Raw genomic sequence first — 25,468 nt, 5'->3', positions numbered from 1 at the left:
TCCATTCCAGTGTTCCCTCTATCCTGAAACTTGTTCCTCCTTTTAGCAAATCCCTAAAGGCTCAGAGAAATGATCAACACACTTCACACGAGGTTGCTCTAAACGTTATTTTTTTTAACAGCAGCACTATTGGCATTTGGGGCCAGAGATGACTTCGCTGTGGGGGATTGTGACAACAAAAACGTCTCTAAACATTGCCAGATGTCCTCTGGGAGATGGGGGGAGCAAAATCCCCTCCGGTTGAGAACCACTGACCCCATACAGATATTTGCATTCCTTCCTTCCTTGGAAGAGCAAGACAAAGTTGAGAGTTGGAAGCAGAGAACTATGCCTGGGGTTGGGATCTAAGCTAGAGATTGATGGGAGATGGAATAAAACCATTGATCAAAACAGATCAGTAATACAATTTTGAATATTCACCTAAGGAATTTGGGTTTTGTTTTTTAGGCAATGGAGCATCATCAAAGGATCCTTAGAAAGTGATATAATTAGAGTTTCTTTTTAAGAACATTTTCTTGATCTTAGAATGAGAGGGGATTGAAAAGACAATAGCTGTCACAAAACTTGGACATGATGACTATGTGAGATAAAGCCTACAAGGTGGAAAGGAAGTGCCAGCCCCGCGTGCCGAGCCCACTGGCATGGAGGCTCTAAGGACAGATAATGCTCACTTCCCATGTTTGCTTTCAGTTGATCTTCAGTTTCCGTATCAACATCATCATGTGCGGCTTCCCCTGCAGGTTACTGTCTCAGAATATTTTCACCTTATACATCCCGAGTTTTTTTGGTTTTTAGTCGTTTTTGCCACCGGCGCTAGCAGGTACCATTCCCCTTCTTTGTCTGTTTCCTCTACACATGGGTTTACACTTTCAAAGGAACATCAGGGAATCTGATCCGCTACCCCCAGGGCAGACCTATGCGGGGAGCTTAGCCCCATTTGCATGAGTATTTTTTGAGTCTCCCAGAAAAATAATAAAAGAAATTTGGGGTCTGGGGGTTAGGTTCCGTGCATTCAGAATGAATGTCTTCTCGAAGAGAGAGGGGCAGAGTCGAAAGCTTATGTCAACCTCTCCACAGGGTGTTCCTGGTGGGCAGGAAACCCATCCAAAAGGAAGAGTAATCTATAGTGTAGAGCACTACCTGAGACACCAGTTGATTGTCTGATAGACAAATTTACATTTTGGCTTCTTCTCTCACACCCCGTCTCTTTCATTTTGTTTTATATCATCAACAGAGCAAAGTTTTGTTTGTTCCATACTTGAAAAAATCGTTTTCCTCCTTTGGAAGTTTCATTCCTTTATTTTATAAATTTCAGGACAATAGATGCAAACAGAAAAAAACAATTACACCATTTGGCTTTTGTTATTTATTTCATCAACATTTAAACTGAAGGCTTGTCAGAAATCCAATAGAGAAAAGAAAGAGGATCAGAAAAAATGATACAAACTTCTGTCAACTAAAAGTTTGCTTCAATAATTTATAGTAAATCCACAAAGAGGAACATTGGGCAGTAGTTAGAGATTACATGGATCGAATTTTATTGGCATGGTAATGTGTTTTCAATGCAGGGGGCAAAGTAATATATCATGTGGGGCCGCAACTGAATGGTCAAGAAAGATTTCTTGAGCTGTTTTTGGTGTAAAAAGGTACTTTTATTTATTTATTTATGTTTATTATTTATTTAATTGATTTTTAATATAATTTATTGTCAAATTGGCTTCCATACAACACCCAGTGCTCATCCCAGCAGGTGCCCTCCTCAATGCCCATCACCCACTTCCCCTCCCCCACCCCCCATCAACCCTCAGTTTGTTCTCAGTATTTAAGAGTCTCTTATGGTTTGCCTCCCTTCCTCTCTGTAACTCTTTTTCCCCCCTTCCCCTCCCCCATAGTCTACTGTTAAGTTTCTCAGGATCCACATATGAGTGAAAACATATGGTATCTGTCTTTTCTGACTGACTTATTTCACTTAGCATAATACCCTCCAGTTCCATCCACGTTGCTGCAAATAGCAGGATTTTATTCTTTCTCATCGCTTTCAACAATAGCCAAATTATGGAAAGAGCCAGAAAGGTACTTTTATTACAGCACGGGGATAGGACCCATGGGCCGAAAGTGCTACACTTTCTGCTGCTTAGTGCTCAAGGGGGAGGGGACGTGCAGGGAGTATTAGATCATAAACGTCTTCTTCAAATTTCTACACGTAAAACTACTTTCACAAGATTTCTCTGGTGCTTATCCTTCAGCTTGATATTAACTATCAGTGAGATTTACAAGCAGTCATGAGACCCTTTAAGACTGTAGCAAAGGGCACGTATTTGATCCTTATCGGAACAATGCAGGCTGTCGGTCAGCCTTCTGGGCTAAAGGTGAACATTTTTCTGCTTCAGTCCCTCATCAGTATATGTAATACCTCACCCAGTGACATAAAATTACAGATTTCTCTGCCTCCAGTACTCCTCTCTCTTGACACTCAAGACCCTTTATTGTTATTCTTAGTATTTAATGTCCTTGCACGACCATAAGCTCCATGAGAGCAGAACCCTAAGTTTTAGTCCCAGCACCTAGACCAGTGTGTGGCACATGATACATGACCAACAGAGAGCTGCCCAGTCAGTGGGTAATGCCTTGTTCTCCATGATCCCTGCTTCCTTTCCAAACTGCTGACAAATTGTCCGTTTAATCATCTGTCCTAGAATTTTGCCTAGGATCCTCATCAGGCCTGTGGAATCTGCCATTTTCTAGTTTGTGAGTATTTGCATTCTTCCTCAGTTTGGTCCTCAGCTTGCATGGTCTCCCCCGATAGATTGTTAGCCCTTGGAAGCCAGGGACTGTGTTCTGTTTTGTTCTTTCTGCAATGCCCAGGAAAATGTTCTCCAAGTGGAGGCCTGTGGAGTGACTGAATGAGCAGACAACTATTAGCTCCTAAGAGAACAAGTTAAGAACTGGAGTCATTATAATTCACTGACAACCCTAACCAGTCCCTTTCATGGGCCAGGCCTTGTGGTTGGGGCTTCAGGTCAGTTACCCCTTCCATATCCATCACCACTCTGAGGGAAATACGACAAGGCCCATTTTACACAAGAGACGCCTCCGAGTCTCAGGGATTCACCTAGACAGGAAGAGAAGGTATCGAGATTGAAGCCAGTTTTCCCAATTCAAGATCCATGCTCTTTCTCATGGTGGCCATCCCCTCCCATCTCTCCTAGACAAACCAAATTCTCTCAGGAAACAAACCAGGCACACCATGTCCATCATAGGGACAATATGATGAATCAGAAGGAGCCCTGGAAACACAACTCACTGAGTTCATCTACCAAATGGCCACGTTTGAGGGCACCTGGGTGGCTCGGTCAGTTAAGCGTCCGACTTTGGCTCAGGTCATGATCTCACAGTTGGTGGGTTTGAGGCCCGCGTCAGGCTCTGTGCTGACAGCTCAGAGCCTGGAGCCTGCTTCACATTCTGTGTCTCCCTCTCTCTCTGCCCCTCCCCTGCTCACGCTGTTTCTCTCTCTCACACAAAACAAATAAACATTAAATTAAAAAAAAAATAGCCATGTTTGTGTGGACAGCGACCGTGATGGCTACTAGAGAAGATAGTTTTGTGACGCTGCTGCCTTTGGCTCTTGGACAAAAGCAGAGAAAAGAAAAAGCCGTAATCTCTGACCCAAGGCCTGTGAACAGCCTCTTCAAACCACCTGGGTCAGGAAGACTTTGGACAACACCCTCCCCATCCTGCTTGGCTTTTTAAAGTAAGTCAACCACACAGAGGGAAGCACTGTTGAGTATTCCCTAAACAGATTCTTTCTCTTGCCCAGGGAGACCCGTAGAACAAGTAAAGAGAGGGCACTACGGGCAGAGAAGATTGGAGGGAATTAAAAGGGTAGTGAGGGCGTGGTTGCCCACAATCTGACTCCAAAGGATAGATGAATGCCGTTTGGCTGTCATTCCAAGAAACTTCTGGTTGATAAACACCGTCTGGTATTTCCTTGCTGATTTCTTACCCTCATACCGCAGGCCCTGATTCCTGTGGTCCACCGAGCAAATGCAAATTACCTGAATCAGGCTGCCGGTGACTCACCGGCTCCCCTTTAAAGCAACTTGGGCTCAGGGCAGTGACTGCTCAGGGTGGAAAGCCATGGCTCACCAACGCCGCTTCGCCTGCCGGCTCTTGGTCTGCTGGGTGGTGGTAACCGTGGCAGAAGGTAAGGCTTTGGCTCTTATTCTACTGTGGGTCCCTAATTAATAAGTTGTGTGAAAAGACAACTATATGTATCCACGAACCGGACATAATTTTGTCAGCTTCCATCAGCCTGTGTGGTTGAGGAGAAAGAAGCTAAATTTTGACATCTGAAGACCTTAGTCCTTGTCTCAGCCCTAACTATGTGACTTCAGACATACTTAACCTTTCTCACATCAGTCTCCTCATGTGTGAGGTGACAGTATTAATAATTATTATGGGGGTTATAAGGACAAAATGAGCTATCTTGCAAGAAAAGCTCTTCCAGCTCAAAACACTATCCAATACCAGTTGTTATTATTGTAAAGCTAACAGTTTCCACCCTGAATTACGACAGGGTCCACCTCTTGCTATCCCCAGCAGCACAGTAATTTGCACATGGTGGCTGTTTAATCTCTGTTTGTTAATTGCTTTAATTAATCACATCTAGGCAGCTGCGTCTTGGGGCTACCGAAGTGAACATAGCTTTCTCTAGGATTATATTACATTCTGCTTCTCCACTGCTCCTATTCTCTTTCCTTTCCCCCATCACAAGGTTTCCCGGGCGGCCTGAGCTTTAAAATTGGTTTGCACACCCCTGGAGGAAAGAGAGAAAAGGCTAGGGAAGAGGGGAGAAAGGGAAAGGAGAGAAAGAGATGCTGGGGGATCTGGGTCTAATGTTGTTTCTTTCACAAGTCACCTTCGTTCCAGCACCAGATACTGTTCAGGGAGGTGAGACCCAGGATCAAACCAACTACCCTGGGGTCTCTGCAGGGGCTCAGCCAGATCCTAGTCATCTCCCCTCCCCCCAAAGCTCACATACAGAGGAGAGGGGCAGAGACCCGGAGGCTGGGGGCGAGACCACCAGAGGTCACTTTGCCCAACCTCTGCATGAACTCTGGCAATCAGAAGGGGAGGAGATATTACAAAGGACACCTGCCCCATTCCCAAAACCAGACCCCCAAGCACCACCTGCTGAACGTGACATCTAAAAGAGGCATCGTAAAACACAACCAGCCACCTACCTGACATCTTCTTTCCAGAAAGTGAACCACTCTTCGGGAAACTTTGTAAATACATAGCTGAACAAGTTATAATGAGGTCATAGGTGTATCCACATCTGAAAAAACACCAATTAAAATGTGAGATACGACTTCTGAATTTGGCTCATGCTTCCCCACTGTCCCTCAGGCTGGCATCGAAACTCCTTCAAATGTAGCTTCGCTCTATCCATGCAGCCCTGGTTCCAGCTCGTCACTCGCCTATCTGTGCCGTGTCTGGTCGTGTGTGGGTGTCCAAACTCACCCTGCCCTCACCTGTTTATTGCAATTCTGCTTCACCTGATGACATTTAAATGTAGCTATAGGATTGCTCCGCAAAGATTTTTTTAAGGTACATAATTGACAGGGGCGCCGGGGTGGCTCAATAGGTTAAGTGTCCTACTCTTGGTTTCAGCTCAGGTCATGATCTCATGGTTCATGAGGTCGAGCCCCATGTCGGGTTCTGTGCGGACAGCGCAGAACCTGCTTGGGATTCTGTCTCTCTGTCTTTCTCTCTTTCCCCCTCCCCTGCTGGCATGCATGTGCGTGCGCTCTCTCTCTCTCTCTCAAAAATAAACTTAAAACAAAAGAAACACATAATTTAAAAATTGCTATCTCTCTCTCTGACATCTCGGAATTATAGCAATTTGTACATCATCCGTGACACGTGCCTCTTTCTGCTCTGTAGTACAGATCCATGTATTTGTAGACTTCCCAAGTGCAGGCCCGTGTCTTTATTATCTCTGAGTTTGCCATAACACCTAACACAGTAACTGCACACAGTGGAAATGACTGGCTTTATAGCACAGAATTGAAAGAGGCCTTTGTGACACTTTCTGGGCTCCAAATTCTTTCCCTGTAGGCTTAGAGATTTGACCAAAAGAGCCAGTCATTCTGTGAGTCTACAAAATGAGCTGAGTTGCAGTTATTGTGAGTAAATTCATCACAGAACTTATATTCCTTTCTGGTTCAACTCTGAAAGCACATGAAAATTTTCTATGACTCCATGGGCCTTATAAGGGGAGAACTGCGTACTTAAACATTATGTATGAGTTTACTTCTCTTAAAAATCAGTACAGTTCATTACAAACCAGCTATCGTCTGCCCAAATAACCACAGACTACAGGTAATTGTTCTGTTGGGGTTTTTTTCTTTTTTTAAAGAAAAGGGACTTCTCATCCTTACTTAAAAAAAAAAGTACTAGTTGTTGATATGCTATGAATTTCATGTCTAGACTATAATAAACCCGCTCAAAATTGATATCCAAACTTCAAGTGATACTTTGGCTTGATTTTTTATTATAGTCTAATTTTATTTTTTTTTTTAATTTTTTTTTTCAGCGTTTTTATTTTTGGGACAGAGAGAGACAGAGCATGAATGGGGGAGGGGCAGAGAGAGAGGGAGACACAGAATGGGAAACAGGCTCCAGGCTCCGAGCCATCAGCCCAGAGCCTGACGCGGGGCTCGAACTCACGGACCGCGAGATCGTGACCTGGCTGAAATCGGACGCTTAACCGACTGCGCCACCCAGGCGCCCCGATTATAGTCTAATTTTAAATGTAAGTTATTGCAAATTTTTTGGGACTGAAATTAAATACTCATGAGTTTCACAAAATCTACAGAGAAAAACCCTCAACATCTGCCTGACCATTCATTCAATTTATTGACTATGTACTGGACCCCCCTCTAAGCCAGGTATATTGTAGGTGCTAAGGACAGAGCCATGACCAATAGAATCTCTGTTTTCATCAAGGTCCCGTTCTAATAGCATCTGTACCCTTTAGTCCTATCAGTAGCACACATATTTTATACCTAAAGTGGAACCCGATGGGCCCAAGAAAATGGGCCTTTGTGCTGATAGAATCTTTCTTCCATGACATTCAAGATTAATAATAACAGTAGCTAATGCCTACTAAGTGCATACTGTGTATCAGACATGTGCTGGACACTTTACGTGTCTTAATTCAGACAATGCAACAAGCCAATGAGGTAGGTAATGTTTTTTTTCCATTTTACAAATAAGGAAAAGGAGACTCAGAAAAGTTAAGGAACCTGTCAATGGTCATACAGTTATTAAGTGGCAGAGCTCAGGGATCCTGGTTCTAGAGTCTATGCTTTAAACACTATCGTCTTCTGTCTTATAAATGTTTTTAATCTATATTTATTTTTATAATGTTTATTAATTTATTTTTTAAAGAGAGAGAGAGTGGGGGAGGGACAAAGAGAGAGGGAGACAGAGTATCCCAAGCAGGCTCCGTACTATCAGCACAGAGCCCCATGCGGGACTCGAACCCAAGAACTGTGAGATCATGACCTGAGTCTAAACCTCAGACACTTAACTGACTGAGCCACCCAGGCACCTCTCAATCTGTATTCAAATATTTGACCTACTTTGGTCTGATTAGTGTCACTGAAGTGCTCTCATCTCTGACATTCAGTGCCTTTGGGGGCATGTCTGTGTGTTAAATATTGAAAACCATCTATTTATAAATGATCGCATCATCTCTGAGAGGTGGGGAGATGGTAACTTTGGCAATTATAGAAACAGAGATTTCTCTCAATCAATTCAATTCCACTGCAGGCACTGTGGCAGGGCTAAGGAGATGTGGTCTACAGGCTGGTCATGTGGATGTTCCAGTGGAGAAATACAACCACTGAATAGTAATCACATGACTGATGAGTATTCCAAAAGTGGACTCCCAGAGTGGTATGGAAGCATAGCGCCAAGGGCTTTAAGCCAGCCTCAGGGTAGGAAAGACCTCACTGAGGAAATGAGGCATGAAATATGCGTAGGAGTAAGCCAGGCAAAGAGGACAGGAAATGGTGCTTGGGTATCTGGAACCAGTTTGTTAAAAGCCCAGGACCGGTAATGATTTTTGCCAAAGTAGGTTTTCTTGAGTAGAGAAAGCACAGTCAGGTTCTAGTAGATTAAATATGGGGGGCCATAGGGGGCGCATGTAGATGACTGTGTAGATATCTCTCTGAAGTGAGAGAGACAAGAACCAAAGAAGTTCATGGCAGATCACTGAAGTTTTCTTTCTGAAATATGCAGCTAAGTAGTCCACTTACAAAGGTAGAGAGACTTTTGAAGGAAATTCTTCAAATGAAGGACAAAGAATGAGAATTCTGAAGGGGCTTTGAGAAGAGTGTCAAAGATTCAGAAGCCAGTGGGAATGGAGCAGAACAAGGAGAAACAAAAGAATTGGTGAGCAGTGTTAACTCAGCCAAAGTTGGAGACCATGAATGGCATCAATGTCCTCACCCAAATGTGTGGCCTTAACCTGTACAGTTTCCCCAATCAATCCCTATGGTTCCCACATTTTAGAGCCCTTGTGCTAGTCAACCAGTGCCCTGCAATAGTCATCATGTGTCTAGTTTTCTGGAAGAATATGGTTTTACGTGGTCCTGCCCACATTCTTGGGCTGGTTACTAGGACAAGCTTGTATCTTGATATAGAGCTCTTGGAAATCCCTGGAAGAGAGCAGTGAACACTGCTGGACATCCCAGAATCAGAGAAAACCTACCTAGCAGGCTCTAACACCCCAGAGTCAGCAGGAAGATTTGGTTGAATAGCCTCAGGTTTGAGAAATGAGATGAGCACAGGGGTAGGTGGTTGATTTGTTGTTAATGGCTGGAATACAGTGTACTGAGAGGCAGAGCTCAGGCCTAGCTAAGTCTGATCTAATAACAAAATGTCAAGATGGAATTTAAGAAGAAAGTTAGTTTCTGGTGCCTGGGTGGCTCAGTTGGTTGAGTGTCTGACTCTTGATTTCAGCTCAGGTCATGATCCCAGGGTCATGCTTAAGATGCTGTCTCTCTCTCCCTCTGTCCTTCTCCCTGGCTCACATGCATGCATTCTCTCTCTCTCTCTCTCTCTCTCTCTCTCTCTCTCTCTCTCTCTCAAAAATAAAATAAATATTATTTTAAAAATTTTTTTATCTTTATTTTTGAGATAGAGACAGAGCTCAAGCAGAGCAAGGAAAGAGTGAGAGGGAGACACAGAATCTGAAGCAGGCTCCAGGCTCTGAGCTGTCAGCACAGAGCCTGATGCAGGGCTCAAGCCCATGAACTGTGAGATCATGAGCTGAGCTGAAGTCAGGGGCTTAACCAACTGAGCCATCCAGGTGCCCCTAAAATAAATCTTTAAAGAAGAAAGAAGAAAGAAGGAAGAAGAAGAAGGAGGAGGAGGAAGAGGAGGAAGAAGGGGAAGAGAAGGAGGGGAGGAGGAGGAGGGGGAGGAGAAGAAGGAGAAGAACAGGAGAAAGAGATGGAGAAGGAGAAGAAAGAAGAAAGCTAGCTTCTCCAAACTGACTGGATTCTCTGCAGAAAGCTTTCATGTTACAACAGTTCAGGAACAGACACCCACTCAAGCCAGCTTAAGAAGAGAATAAAGTAGGGGCACCTCAGTGGCTCAGTCGGTTGAGCATCTGCCTCTTGATTTTTGGCTCAGGTCATGAGCTAACCATCATGAGATCAAGCTCTGCTTAGGAATCTCTCTCTCTCTCTCTCTCTCTCTCTCTCTCTCTCTCTCTCTCTCTCCCTCTCTGCCCCTCCCACAAGCACACACACATACACACACACACACACACACACACACACACACACACACACATGCTCTGCCTCCCTCTCTCTCAAAATAAATAAATTTTAAAAAGGAGGCACCTGGGTGGCTCAGTCGGTTGACTTCAGCTCAGGTTATGATCTCACACCTGGTGAGTTTGAGTCCCAGGTCGGGCTGTGTGCTGACAGCTCAGAGCCTGGAGCCTGCTTCGGGTTCTGTGTCTCCCTCTCCCTCTGCCCCTCCCCTGCTCATGCTTTGCCTCTCTCTCTCAAAAATAAACATTAAAAAAAATGTTTTAAAGAGTAGGTGGAGTGATTATTATAAGGATATTTCTAAGACCCTTGTGCACAGCCAGGCTTCAGAGGGATCAGCCCTAAAGAGTCAAGAACCAAGGCTACTCTTACCACCACTCTGTTACCACATGGTCGCTTGTCTCTCTTTCTCTGAAAGGCCTTACCATTTTATGGCATCTATGGAAAGACTGGCTTCTCTGCTTACTCATCATTCAACTGGCCAAACAAAACCTAACACTCCAGTCCCTGCCCTACACCTTCCACTAACATCTTCCACTGTGTCTCTTTGTTGAAATCCTTAAATGAGAATCTGATTGGTCACTGACCAACCAATGAATGAGGTGAGTGTCTATCAGCAGGCCAATCAGCCATAGTCAAAGATAGTAGGACTGACCTTTCCAGGGGTTGTGGGTAAAACAGAATCTCCAGAAGGGGCTATAAACACAAGCAGGCAATAGGTATGTCCTACACAACCAAGAAATCTGAATTCAGTTGTTCTAAAGGTGAGGGGAATCCAGTTCTTTCAAGTGCCTCAGTACTTTCAACTTCCTGTGGGGAATTTGTTTTTCCATCATTTACATATAGCATCCCCTTCCAGGCCTGTGTTGGTAAGTTTGTAAAAATGTGAAAGAATCATTTTCTGAAGGGCTTACTTTTTCATAGCCAGTTCCATTGGATGATACAGAGAAGAGTGTTCTCTATAGAGAAGACCTTGACACTTGAGCTTGACCCAAATTTCTTCTCAGAAACTAATTTCATCCTGGTTTTTAGTACTTGCTCCCCTCCTGTGTGTAGATGCCCACCCCCACCCCCACCCCCCACTTCCCTCTTTAGAGAATGATTTCAGTGCTAGGGGAAGTGAAGCAGACCCCTTGGATGAATAGCCTTCACAGGGAGGGGCAGTTATTCTTATTTTCTTAACATTAATTCTTTTCCTCCACTGAATTCTCTTTTATTTTTTAATTTTTTTTAGTGTTTATTTATTTTTGAGACAGAGAGAGACAGAGCATGAATGGGGGAGGATCAGAGAGAGGGAGACACAGAATCTGAAGCAGGCTCCAGGCTCCGAGCCGTCAGCACAGAGCCTGATGTGGGGCTCGAACTCACAGACTGTGAGATCATGACCTGAGCCGAAGTTGGCTGCTTAACCAACTGAGCCACCCAGGCGCCCCTGAATTTTCATTATTTGGTTATAACTTATGAACAATAAAATATACAAATCTTAGAGGTACAGACTAATCACATTTCACATATACACATATATGTATGTCTGTATGTATATAAACGTGTGTACGTATATGTATGTGTAAATATAAATGTGTGTGTGTCTCCATAACCACATAACAACCACCTGAAACAAGATCTAAAGAATCGTACCTTAAAAAATAATAAAAATAAATAAAAATAAAGAATTCTTTTTCCACAAAATAACACCTACCCTAACCCTAAATTAATTACTTAAGAATTTTTTGTGACCATAGATGGGTTTTCCTTGTTCCTGAACTTTATATAAGTGGAATCTTACAGTACGGACTCTTTTGTGTCTAACTCCTTTTGCTCAATATATCTGTGGGATGCCTCTATGTTGTCATATTAGTAAGTCTTCCTTTATTTGTTGCCCCCTTTTCATTGTATATACACAGTTTGTTTAACCTTTCTCCTATTGATGGACGCTTGTACTGTTTCCAAGCTTAAGAGCTGTTATGAATAAGGCTTAAGAAGGGTGGGGGTGGGCAGCCGAATGCCTCAATGGGAAGAGCATCTGACTCTCGATCCCAAAGTCCTGACTGCAAGCCCCGTGTCGGGCATGGAGCCTCCTTAAAAGATAATAATATGAATATGAACAAGGCTGCTATGAACATTCGTGAAGTAGTCTTTTGAAGACATATGCATTCATTTCTCTTGGATAAATTCCTCAGAGTAGGACTGCTGGGTCATGAGCTGTGTTCATGTTTCATTCTGTTGGACCTTGGCAGTTTTTGCAAACTTGTTTTGAGACTTCTCTATTTCTCTCTCCCAATCTTTCTGCCCTGCTGCCATCTAAAGTATCTCCCTTCTGCTTCTGTTATCAGGCCTTTTTGCTGACTTGCACCTTTCTCCCCGCAGGACAAAAAGCAGTAGCCACCCCTCTTAGAGGCTCACAAGACGATGGAGGCCCTACAGACTGCGAGATCTTTACACTCACCCCTCCACCCACCGTAAGGAACCCGGTGACGAGGATTCAGCTCGTCCCAAGGACACCCAAGTGTCCCTTTCATTTTTTTCCACAAGGGCCTAGAGTCCACATTAGGTTTACAAACAGACCTTTCCTTCCTCGGAAGTGCAACCGTCGTTTTCAGTTTCGTCCGTTCTTTTGGCCTCACAGTCGCCTCACTCCTCGTTACAGATACTTCCCCAGAAGAAAACTGTGGAGAGGAAGCTCCTCTGAAGAAAGCAGAGAGAAAAGAGAAGCCCCAAACATGCTGATGCAAAAGAGGCCAATACCTCCGAAAAGAGATTAAAAACATTCCTGCTTTCTTTTTCCAAACTAAAGTGATTGGAGTTGAACATGAAGCATCTTAAACACCACAGACTAGAAATCGTTCTTAATGTCTGCAGGGAAGATATCGGCTTACAGGATATTCATGTTCGCCAGATAGGAGCGATAACTACATTACTCTTATCCCCAACTTTTTAAGATCCCAGGATATTCATGCAAATAAAATCCTAAAATGGGTGGTTCCAAGAATTCCTGTACAGACTGCAATGCCAGGAGAATCAGCTCTCTCTTCTAAATTAAAGTGAAAGCATTTAAACAAATCGATATAAACCAAATGAAGACATTAATGACACCCTTTTTACTCACTGGAAAATTTACAGAGCGAAGCGCATTTACAAAGTGAACTGTAAAGGAAATTATAGAAAACTGAAAGTTTAATGTTATTCTTATTCTATTCTCTGTTTGGCCATGGTGTAGATAGTGGCTACTTATTCAGTTATCTTTTACCGAGGTGTAATTGACATGACATTATATTAGTTTCAGATGTACAATGTAATGATTCCATATTTGTATATATTGCAAAAAATCACAACAAGTCCAATTAACAACCATTACCATACAAGTTACGATTTTTTTTTTTTCTTACGATGAGAACTTTCAGGATCCACTCAGTTTTCTAATGACAACGACAAAAGAATTATACTCATTAAAGCAGAGCAAAGTTATGGGGCATCTAAGATAATACCTTGAAGATATCATAAACTAAATTACCTAACTTAAAAAACTATTTTTTAACTGTAATATCTAAAGTTACTTTTATGTTGACTTTTTAAGCAACCAGTGCAAATTAGTTTGATAAGTATCTCACCGTTTCTCACCTTATCATCATATGGATACTAGCTTAGATTGCTTATTATTTATTTCCCCTAGAACTTTCAGTAAGGTTCCAGACTCAAAGTCTGATTAAAAGTTTACATGGATGATTTCACTCATATGTGGAATTTAAGAAACACAGCAGATGAACATAGGGGAAGGGAAGGAAAAATATGATAAAAACAGAGAGGGAGGCAAACCATAAGAGACTCCTAAATACAGAGAACAAACTGAGGGTTGTTGGAGGGGCATTGGGTGGGGGGATGGGCTACATGAGTGATGGACATTAAGGAGGGCACTTATTGGGATGAACAGTGGGTGTTACATCCAAGAAATGAATCACTAAATTCTACTCCTGAAACCGTTATTACACTATATGTTAACTTGGATTTAAATAAAATTAAAAAAAAAATTTTTTTTAAGTTTACATGGATGTTCTTATAACTCTAGAGCTCCAAAGACATAAGTTGAGTCAACTATAGGAAGCTGAGCGTGCAACAGGAGTTAACAAATCCCACCGCTTGTATTCATGGGGCATTACTGTAGCCATTCTGTAAATACTGCCTCCTGTCTGTGCCACTCACCTTGCCTGTAACATAGGAACTTGACTTTTGCAAATGTGGTCAAGGGCTTACACCTGTTCCTCCCAAGAAGTGCGTGCAGAAGTTGCTGCTGCTGCCACTGCTTTTACAAAGGAAAAAAAAAAGAACATTAAGACATGAGGTCGCTGGGAGTGTTGCCTGGGAAAGGAAGAGACAGAGAAAGTCGTCATACTGTTCTTTGCTATGTGAAAAGATAAAAAGGAAAAAAAAAATTCCTTCACTCACTTCCTAGCAAATTTTCTTACAAGAACAGATATTTGCTTCAAAATTATGAGCTTAAATAAAAACTGTATTTGAAATCCTAAGGAACTCTATATTTTGTAATAAACTGGCTGTCTCATTTGCTTTCTTTTTGATTCGTGGGGCATAATCAGAAAAGGGCCAAAGTCGGGCAAACCTGAAGACAGGTAAATGTTTGTGTTTGAATCTCACCTCCCTTTCTGGACCCCCTCCTCTATTACAGCACTCTTCCTGCTCCCCACTCCCACTCCAGAGTCTTCCATGGCTCACAGGAATCCCAAACTCAATTGCTCTGAAATCTAGTCCATGGAGACCCTGCTGGGTGACATACAAACCTCAGAAAAATTAAGACAAACTAAAGCATCACCGCTTCAATGCCTCAGTCACTGCATCTGTTATAGAAAGCAGGCTGTTTCTGCAGTGTTTCATAGTGGGGACCTTTTCCAGAATAACTCTGGGTATAATTGCAACATTCCTCCCCCTTGAACATGCATAGAGTTGCCCATATGAAAAGTAGCCTACACCTGTAATTTAAAACGTATGATTTAAATGATTTTTTAAAAATCATGATTAAAAAAAATTTGTATCCCTTTGTCTAATAAATTTTTCTTTAAAAATACAGTGATGCCTAGCAGGTTTATTGCCTCAGGGAGATCGTTTTCATCACTAACACCTCAAAGTGAATTTATGTATCAAATGTGTTCCTCTTAGCGTGTAAGTGGGCTTTGTTGCTTTTAAAGCAATGGAAGGGTGTGATAACTCTTGTGCTTTGTGGCATGAACAGCCTATGCATGTCTAAAGTTCCGATTATGCTAGAAAGGCATAACCTGAATCTAATCATCAGACAAACCCAGACTGAGGGACATTTACAAAACACCTGCTGTGTAATCTTCAAAAATGTAGATGTCGTGGTAGGCAAAGGTTAAAGGAGATCAAAGAGACATGATAATCAAATGTAACATGTGGTCCTGGAGGTGGGAAGGAGAGGGAGAGATTACCAGAAAGAATAGTATTGGGATGACTGGCAAAATTTTAATGTGGCCATGTGTTACATAATAGCCTTATGTCAGTGTTAATTTTTTTGAATTTTATGATTATGTAAGAGAACATCCTTACATAATAAGATGAAGTATTTGAAGGTAAAGGAGTATGATTTCTTCTCAAAACCATTTCATCTCAAACCATTCAGGGAGCAGCCAAACCAGGAGAGGAGGGACATGCAGGCTGCATGGGGTTGGCTACTAAATGATTGGTTTGTGGCCCATTTAAACCCTGGGGTTTGCTACGCCCCTGATTAGACATGAAAAATTAAGGAAGAGCTGACTTATTTTATAGATGTTACCGTATGGCATTTGGAAAATCATTTGAAACCAATCAAATGTTAGTTTGCTGGGACTGCTATAATGAAAATGCCACAGCCTGGGACGCTTAAACAGTGCAAATTCACTTTCTCACAGTTCTGGAAGCTGGAAGTGCAAAGTCAAGGTGTCAAGAGGGTGGGCTTCCTCTGAGGCCTCTCCCCTTGGCTTGCAGATGGCTGCCCTCTTGCTGCCTCTTCACGGGGTCTTTCTTCTGTGCACGTGTGTGCTGGTGTCTTTCCTGTGCGTGCAATTTTTCTCTTCTTAATAAGGATATCTGTCAGATTGGATATCTCCAAATATAGTCACCCTCTGACGTATTGGGGATTAACACTCCAACATACGAATGTCAGGATAAATTCAGCCCATAACACGAGGTATCCAATTTTGAAAGCAATGAAGTACAAACTCCTAGAACAGCTGCATAATCTAGAGAAAGCTGGCTTTGATTCTAAAGAACACAGTGGGACAATGCTCAGGTGCTTCCAGGAAGGAAGGAAGGAAGGAAGGAAGGAAGGAAGGAAGGAAGGAAGGAAGGAAGGAAGGAAGAGGTTCAGCATTTTCCTTTTTTAAGCACAGAGCATATCTGACTTATTTGTATAATAAAATGTAAGTAACTTTCAAGTTCCTACTGGAACCTCCAGGCTTGTTCTAAACAGCAGAGAAACAAAGGCACCAAGGATGGGAGGTGCAAACGAGTAGGCACAGCTGAAACCATGCACTGGGGCGGTCAGTTCTATATACCTCAGCACCTCCTAGGGTCAGCACCGTGTAGAACCACTGAGTCATCATGAAATAGCTCTTACCTGGAAACACAAAGTCTGTCAACAGTAGAAAGGATGACTAAATTGTTATTGTGTCATACAGTGGAATACCACACAGTAAGGCAAAACCGTGGATGACGGCTTCACATCACAGCATAAATGAACCTCACTTCATGTTGAGTGAAAGATGTCAAATACAAAAGAATACATACAATAAGATTTCATGTATATTAAATTCAGGGGCAGGCAAAACTAATCCATGGTGACAGAGGTCAGAATAGTGATGACATTTAAGAGGTGGTTGGTTGAGTAAGGGCAAGAGGGAGACTGCTAGGAGCTAGAAATATTCCATAACTGGGGGCACCTGGGTGGCTCCGTTGGTTAAGTATCCGACTTCGGCTCAGGTCATGACCTCACAGTTCGTGAGCTCCGCATTGGGTTGTCTGCTGTCAACGCAGAGCCTGCTTCAGATCCTCTCTCCCCATCTCTCTCTGCCCCCCCCTCAAAAATAGATGAACATTTTTAAAAAACAAAAAGAAAGAATTATTCCATAACTGGATCTGGATGGTAGTCACACAGATGTGTGCATTTATAAAAATTCATCAAACTGTATACTTAAGATTTACGTATCTTACTATATGTAAGTTATCAGTTAAAAATTTTTAATGCTGTAGGGGCGACTGGGTGGCTCAGTCAGCTAAGCATCCGGCTTCAGCTCAGATCATGATCTTGCGGTTCGTGGGTTTGAGCCCCACCTCTGGCTCTGTGCTAACAGCTCAGAGCCTGGAGCCTGCTTCAGATTCTGTGTCTCCCTCTCTCGCCCCTCCCCAACCCATGCTCTGTCTCTCTCTGTCTCTCAAAAACAAATAAACATTAAAAAAAAATTTTAATATGTTTAATGCTGTAGTATAAAAGAAATCAGTAAATATATGCTAATTATAATTATAGATTTGTTTATCGAACAAGCATTCAAATATTCTATTTTCTGGTAGATACCAAGGTGGTATAAAGTAATACTTCACTGATAATAAATCAGACCAAGAAAGGTAAATACTGTATTATATCACTTATATGTGGAATCTAAAAAAGCCAATCACCGAGACAGGGAGAGCAGAGTGGTGGTCACCAGGGGCTGAGGGGTGGGGAAATGGGGAAATGATGGTCAAAGAGCCTAAACTTCCAGTCATAAGATTAACATGTTCTGGGAATCTAACATACAGTGTGGTGATTATAGTTAATAACACTGTATGATAGACTTGAAAATTGCCAAGAGAGTAGACCTGCAATATTCTCACCACAAAAACAGAGATCGTAATCATGTGACAGGATGGAGATGTTAGCTAACACTGTGGTAATCACACCGCAATGTATGTGTGTCAAATCACCATGTTGTACACCTTAAACTTATACAATGATCAATGTCAATTATCTCTCAATAAACGGCAGGGGAGCCATATTTCACTGGAGAAATATTTCACTGAAACATCACCTCCTGACAGTAAGCAGAAGACTGCATATTTTTCAGTATATGGCAATAAGCATTTGTCTTTCCCAGCGAAGGCAAATTTCAACTGGAGTAGTCTGAACAGCCTTAAATACAACCCTATACTTCATACAGTTGGTTAGCCAAAGAACCACAGAAAGAGATTAACACGCATGCCAAACAGAAAATCTCTCCTACAATTTCAGCATGGGAAATTTATGATCAGCCTGAATTGGACAGTAGCGGTTCAATGATTTGTATAGAAGGGACCGTGACAAAGTATGACATCTGAAACCTCCTGACACAGATGTCCAAGTCCTTACGGTGGCCTGCATGACCTGGACTCCCACTCCGGGTCCCCAACCTCTTCCTCTCTGACCTTATCTCCTACCTGTCTCTTCCTTTTTCACTCCACTCGGACACACTACCTGCCTCACTGTTCCTCAAATAAACCAAGCATATACCTGTTAGTGAACTTTTAAACTTCCTGATATTTAACCCTAGATGATTCCAAATCAGCTTCCACATACCAGGGGAAACCTGAGGATTTTAAAATCTTCTCCAGAAAAGGGGCACCTGGGTGGCTCAGTTGGTTAAGCACGGGACTCTTGATTTCAGCTCAGGTCATGATCTCATGGTTTGTGAATTGAAGCCCTGACAGGGCGGGGCCTGCTTGAGATTCTCTCTCTTCCTCTCTCTCCGGCCCTCTCCCGCTCATGCATGCACACTCCCTCTCTCTCTCTTTCTCTCAGAAATAAATAAGCACTAAAAAATAAAATAGGGGCACTGGGTGGCTCAGTCCATTGAGCAACTGACTTCAGCTAGGGTCATGATCTCGCAGTTTACGAGTTGGAGCCCGTGCCAAGGTCTGTGCTGACAGCTCAGAGCTTGGAGGCGGCTTTGGATTCTGTGCCGCCTTCTCTCTCTGCCCCTCCCCCACTTACATTCTGTCTCTCTCTGTCTCTCTCTCTCTCAAAAATAAATATGCACTAAAAATTTTTAAAAAATAAAATAAAATTAAAAATAACACCTTAAATCAAATTAAATTAAATTTCCCCAGAAAAAAATAACTTATTGAGGAGATACATACATCCCTCTCAAAAAATAGTTACTGCCACCTATGCATGCTTTCAACCTTCTTTTAGGAATTTTAACGTGAATATCCCTCCGTTTTAGTGCAGATAAATCTCTCTTTTGGGAATTTGTTAGAGAACTGGTCGTAATAGCAACCAGAGATAGAGAATCCGCCAATAATAATCACTCACTCATTTTGTAATTTCGTCAGGCTTTCATTAGCAACATCTATCACTTAAAAAAAAAAAAATCTGAGTCCAGTCCTCTCTGTCAAGTTTTCTTCCAGGCCAAGGGAAGACATACAGGTTTCCTAGGAAGGCTAATCATCTGAGATGCCTCCTCAAACTGTTAGTCTTTAAATATCTGTTCACCAGTCGGGAGAAACTGATTTTCTGACAACAAAATTAATAACACACTTTGGTTCATGTTCTAAACAGAAGGGTTATTACATGTTTAGTACATAGTAAACCCTTTACTTTCTTTAGAAATATCTTTCAAAAATAAAAGAAATTTTAATAAAAAAAAGAAATACATTTCAAAATTTTCTTCCCTTGGAGAATTAGATGCCCACCCTTATTCAAAACAGAGGTAGATTTCATACGATCATTATGATCATTTATGATCATTATACGATCATAAAATTGGGTTTGAAATCTGTTTTAAAGTTCTCCATGTTGGCAAAGCATTTCTCGTTTTCTGTAGTCCCTTTTCAGTTTTCCTTGGTGGTGCTTTTCTCAAATCAACATGTTGAGAAGTACATTAAGGGCTTACGTTTTAGACACAAAATAGGTCACTCATCTTGTAGAACCAAGATGTTCTACAGTACTTCAAATTCCGAGTTCTTGTGGACTGACGGCTGACTTACACATACCAGCTGGCTGACATCAAGGTTGGAAGTGTGTCTGGGGCTGTACCAGGCAAACTCCCCATGAGGCATGCCAACAGAACTAGCCAGTGTGGACTCCCCAAATCCCATTCATTGTGAGCATTGGCTTACATTTTGCTGCTTGTACAGAAACCACACTGGAAGACCATGCTTCCAGTGAATCACAAAATGTCCTGAGCCCTCTTTGGATTAGCACTATTGGAAGTGGCCTGGTCGGGTCTACGGCCATACCACCCTGAACGCGCCCGATCTCGTCTGATCTCGGAAGCTAAGCAGGGTCGGGCCTGGTTAGTACTTGGATGGAAGTGGCCTGGTCAGCCCTCCTTGCCACTCTGCCTTTGCCCTTCTGCTCACATTTCATCGCTGTGAGGCAAATTCACTTTCATAATTCTCCAACTTCTTTTTCTTTTACTCAGGATTTTCAGCAAAGTCCACAGCGCTGCCCTACCACCCCCATACTCCCATCAGCCTAGCCCTCCTCCAGCCACTGCTTCTGCCTTCTGACCTCTGAGTCACCAGACACCTGCTGCCATCAGGGGAGCGCTGACACCGTCCCAAAGACCGAGGCATATGCATTGGTCTCTTCTCCCATTGTGCTTCATAAACCCCAGGGACTGGACTACTGGAGTGTTTAACCGTCAACGTCCACCAGAGGGCGCCACAACACTGGCGGTACCATGTGATGGCCATGGATCACACCTACCGTTCAAATAGATTAAGGACTCGTCAATATTGGGCCCTTAAAAATGGAAAAAGAAGACCTGTTCTTGCATAGACAAAAGGAATGGATAAGACTTACAGTGAGCCTTGAGTACAGTGAGTGGGGCTTTACTGCCACCTCCTGGAACATGGCTTGGCAGCACTGGGCAATCCTGGGCAGAGCCAAAGGAGTAGGGAGGGTGTCATCTTAGCAAAATGGATTTAAGGCCAACTGCAAGCAAACCCTGAGGTCAGAACTTTCATAATTACCCTGAAATAATTCCTGTCTGCCCAAACAGAACCGACTTCTTCAGCCTCTACCCTGGAAGGTAGGAGTGCTTATCTCTTACTTCTCTCAGGACCCAACAGAAGAATGGGAACCTGACAACCTTACTTAAAAAGCCAAGTGATTTTAAAGTACATTTTGCTGGCTGGTACTGAGGAAGACAGTATGGAGGTTCCTCAAAAAATTAAAAATTGATCTAGTAATCCATATGATCCATATGATCCATGTGATCCAGTAGTTCCACTACTGGGTATTTATCCAAAGAAGACGAAAACCTGCATTTGAAGGGATACATGCACCCCTATGTGTATTGCAGCATTATTCCAATAGCCAAATTATGGAAGCAACCTAAGTGTCCATTGGAAAATGAATGAAGAAGATATGGTGTACATATATACGATGGAATATTATTCAGCCACAAAAAAACAAATGAAATCTTGCCATTTGCAACAACATGGGTGGATCTAGAGAGTATAATGCTAAGCAAAATATGCCAGTCAGAGAAACACAAATACCATATGATTTCACTCATATGTGGAATTTAAAAAACAAACAAAGGAGGGAAAAGAGAAAGACAAACCAAAAAACAGACCCTTAAATAGACAACCAACAGAGGGTTACTAGAAGGGAGATGGGTAGGCGAATGGGTGAAATAGATAGATACAGGGGGTTAAGGGTACACTTATCAGGGCGCCTGGGTGGCTTAGTCAGTTAAGCCTCCAACTTCAGCTCAGGTCATGATCGCACCTTTGGTGAGTTCGAGCTCCACATTGGGCTCTGTGCTGACAGCTCAGAGCCTGAAGCCTCCTTCAGATTCTGTGTCTCTCTCTCTCTCTGCCCCTCCCCCGCTCATGCTCTCTCTCAAAAATGAAAAAATGTTTGGGGAGCCTGGGTGGCTCAGTTGGTTAAGCGGCCAACTTCGGCTCAGGTCATGATCTCGAGGTTCGTGAGTTCAAGCCCCGCGTCGGGCTCTGTGCTGACAGCTCAGAGCCTGAAGCCTCCTTCAGATTCTGTGTCTCCCTCTCTCTCTGCCCCTCCCCGTTCATGCTCTGTCTCAAAAATAAATAAACGTTAAAAAAAAATTTTTTTTTAATGAAAAAATGTTTAAAAAAATGTTTTTTAAAAGAGTACACTTATCTTAATGAGCAATGAGTAATATGTGGAATTAATGAATCACTATATTCTACACCTGAAATGAATGTAACACTGTATGTTAACTGTACTGGAATTAAAATAAAAATTTAAAAATAAATACATTCTACTGGCTGGGTTGCATTTCCCCGTACAAAATATTTTTTTTTTAATTTTTTAATGTTTAATTTATTTTTGAGAGAGAGAGTGTCAGTGGGGGAGGAGCAGAAAGAGAGGGGGACAGGATCCAAAGCAGGCTCTACACTGACAGCAGCAAGCCCGATGCAGGGCTCGAACTCATGAACCACAAGATCATGACCCGAACAGAAGTCAGACCCTCAACAAACTGAGCCACTCAGGCACCCCAGTACAAAATAATTTTGATCTAAAATATACCTTGAGCCGAGCTATATGATCTTAGTCTGGAATTTGGCTTTGTTTTCAGGAGGTAGGAAAAACATTTACAAAGGAAAATCTCCAAAACTCAAGCTACAATCTACCTTTTTTTAAAGACTTTTAATATCTTTTTAATTTTTTTTAACATCTTATTTATTTTTGAGACAGAGAGAGACAGAGCATGAACAGGGGAGGGTCAGAGAGAGGGAGACACAGAATCTGAAACAGGCTCCAGGCTCTGAGCTGTCAGCACAGAGCCCGACCCGGGGCTCGAACTCACGGACCGCAAGATCATGACCTGAGCCGAAGTCGGCCGCCTAACCGACTGAGCCACCCAGGCGCCCCATAAGACCTTTAATATCTTTTATTTACAGAAGGAGAAAACCAAATGACTGATAAACATATGAAAAGAATAATTATATAAAAATATGTGTAACCTCAGTAGTAAACAAGAAAATATAAACTAAAGAGATGAGTTCCACCCATCAGACTGGCCAAAATGGAAATTATTAGTAATATCAAATATGGTCTGGGTGTCAGGAAATACTTTCTCATACACTGTTGGTGGGAAACAGTACAGCATTTTTTAGAGTACAGTTTGGAAGAACCAGTCAAAATCTAAAATGAAGCCTACCTTTTGCAGCTCCAAATATCCATCTCTGCTGAGCTTTGTGACTGTTTCTCCAGCATCCATTCTATGTATATTCTCCAAGCTGGGTGGTTCCACAGGTAAACTGACATTGGCCTAAACCAATCAGAAGAATCCTGTTTCCTTTTGCTCCTGTCATTATTAATTCAGATAAAGGAATTTAACAGAGGCTCAAGCCAATAGGTGCACGCCATTCCCCTGGCTACAGTGCTCGATTCACAGTGAGCAATATCCAAATTTGGCTTAGAGTGAAGTTTTGTCTGGTGGCTAGAGAAACGCACTTCCTCCTCCATAAGTCAATGACGAAGCATGTGACTCCAGGAGTCTAATCTCCCAAAGTTTATATTATCTAAACAAAAAAGTTTACATTCATTCCAGTTCTAAATAACTATACCCATATATTTATTTCAACAAACACACACTGCTCTACCATTGACTGAGCGGGGCTGAGTAAATTCCTTAAGCCTTTTAAGCCTAGTAACTTGCCTATAAAATACGGCTTATATTCCTTCCTTCATAAGATTATTCCTATTGTCACATGGAAATCACTGTGTGAGATGGTGTGGAACAAAAATATATAAATAGGATGTTCCCTATTCCTATTCTTTAGAATAGTTCCCATCTTTAGAGACACAGAAAATTTAGTGGGGTGATGACACTGGATTATTGTTCTTGCATACAGACCTCAGAATCAGGCCCTGACTCTTCTGGAGAGTCTAGGAACAACTTAATAAACAACTTTTCTACACACACACACACACACACACAGTATCTTCTATATATTTACTACCTATATATCTACATATCTATATCTACATATCTATATCTACATATCTATATCTATATATCTATATATATCTATATATAAATATAGGTATAGATATAAATATCTATATATCTATATATAGATGTAGATATATAGAGATATGTAGATATAGATATGTAGATATAGACATATACATATACATATAGTTGGGGGGAAAGACAGTAGGTATACATGTAAGCAAAAGGAATGATGGTGCTAAAAACAAGTTGGGGAGGAAAGTAGCCAGTTGGAACACTGTTGTCATGGGGAGGAGGGATAGTTTTAAATTCTAGCAGCTATGTTAATAGAGATCACTTTCCATATCTAGAAGCAAGGAGATAGCTGAATGGGTATAAACTGACAAAAAAACCCTATTCTCGTGACTGATAGGAGATACTCCCATTGACTAGAGACAGAAATATACTGAATGGAGATATTTTAGTTTCAATTCCCTGATTCTTTCTTATTTTAAATTCATGTTAACCAATGATACATTTTCTAAAATTTTTCTAGAATCTTTCTCACTTCTACAGATGATCCTGCATGCCAAAGTAGAACGAGAAAGGATTGAATAAGGCTATGTAATGGGGAGAAATAAAATTTCACTGAAAACAAAGGAAAATAACATTTTGTGGGTGGATTTTTTTAAGAGAAAATTTCTCAGTGTATAGTACATCCAACATCAGATATTCACAAACGTCTATAAACACAAAGCTCTAAATCACAAGTTACTTACAAGTGATGAGAAGTGATGTCAAGGTTTGTGGTAAGGTACTTCTCAGAAGGCCATGTTAAGAAACAAATACACTGTATGTTAATTACAGTTTCAAATTTTCTCATGTCTGAAGTTAAACAGAAAACATAAGGCCTTATAAAAGCAGTGAATGGAAAACGTAATTTTTCATTCACATAGAGGTATGTTAAGAGTCCATTACCAATGTAAGAACACATCACAAAACAATAAAGAAAAATTCATTTAGTCCAATTCACAAGAACCAGCCTTAAAGCCTTAGGAGCAGTGACCCTTGCTGTTTCTAATTCCCTGCCAGTGGTTCAGTTTTATACAAGAAGGCTTAGAAAACAAGTTAACCACATTTTTCAGTCTAGTCTGACTCAGAGTTTAGTGCAGATCGAAAGTTCTATTGTAGCACAACTCAGATAAAAGAACAAATAATGAGAGAGTCACATAAGGAAACATGACTTCTTTGTTCCCATTTCAATAGGAAGTCAGCTATTCTAACTGAGCAAAGGATTCTCAATCAGGAGACCCAAACTCTAAGCCTCAGTCTGTTACAGCTTTGACCAAGCAGTCTTTACAAGACATGTTACTTTATGCCTAGGCAGCTTGTATCATGTGCTGTATAAAAAAACTAACTTTCCAACACCCAAAAAATAAAAAGTCCAATTAAAAATGGGCAGAAGACATGAACAGACATCTCTCCAAAAAAGATATACACATGGCCAACAGAAACATGAAGAGATTCTCAACCTCACTCACCATCAGGAAAATACAAATCAAAACTACCATGAGATATCACCTCAAACCTGTCAGAATTACCAAAATCAAAAACATAAGAAACAGCAAGTGTTGGCAAGGATGTGGAAGAAAAGGAACCCTCACGCACTGTTGG

General features: G+C 41.8%; 1 protein-coding gene and 1 long non-coding RNA gene across 2 annotated transcripts; one reads left to right on the top strand and one right to left on the bottom strand.

Annotated features, from left to right (window-relative positions):
- Positions 1–1,947: 1,947 nt before the first annotated feature.
- On the bottom strand, positions 1,948–23,772 carry LOC123385035. The gene is made up of 5 exons (XR_006597003.1): positions 23,018–23,772; positions 14,049–14,148; positions 12,417–12,536; positions 5,244–5,338; positions 1,948–2,899 (listed from the first exon to the last, which is right to left on the bottom strand). It is a non-coding gene; the product is annotated as an uncharacterized LOC123385035 (long non-coding RNA).
- ODAPH (odontogenesis associated phosphoprotein) lies at positions 3,936–12,613 on the top strand. Its single transcript, XM_019829356.3, has 2 exons — positions 3,936–4,204; positions 12,219–12,613. Exons 1-2 carry the CDS (start codon positions 4,138–4,140, stop codon positions 12,611–12,613), a joined length of 462 nt encoding a protein of 153 aa, XP_019684915.2. The 5' UTR covers positions 3,936–4,137.
- Positions 23,773–25,468: the final 1,696 nt, after the last annotated feature.

This window comes from Felis catus, chromosome B1, assembly GCF_018350175.1.
Source record: "Felis catus isolate Fca126 chromosome B1, F.catus_Fca126_mat1.0, whole genome shotgun sequence".
Classification (NCBI taxonomy): Eukaryota; Metazoa; Chordata; class Mammalia; order Carnivora; family Felidae; genus Felis; species Felis catus.
The sequence above is the reverse complement of the archived record's forward strand: the minus strand, read 5'-3'. Positions and strand labels throughout refer to the sequence as shown.

Excerpts from the sequence above, each read along its gene's own strand:
- ODAPH (XM_019829356.3), top strand. The coding sequence starts at position 4,138 with ATGGCTCACCAACGCCGCTTCGCCTGCCGGCTCTTGGTCTGCTGGGTG. Across the intron at positions 4,205-12,218 it reads GGTGGTAACCGTGGCAGAAG|GACAAAAAGCAGTAGCCACC; the intron begins GTAAGGCTTTGG and ends TTCTCCCCGCAG.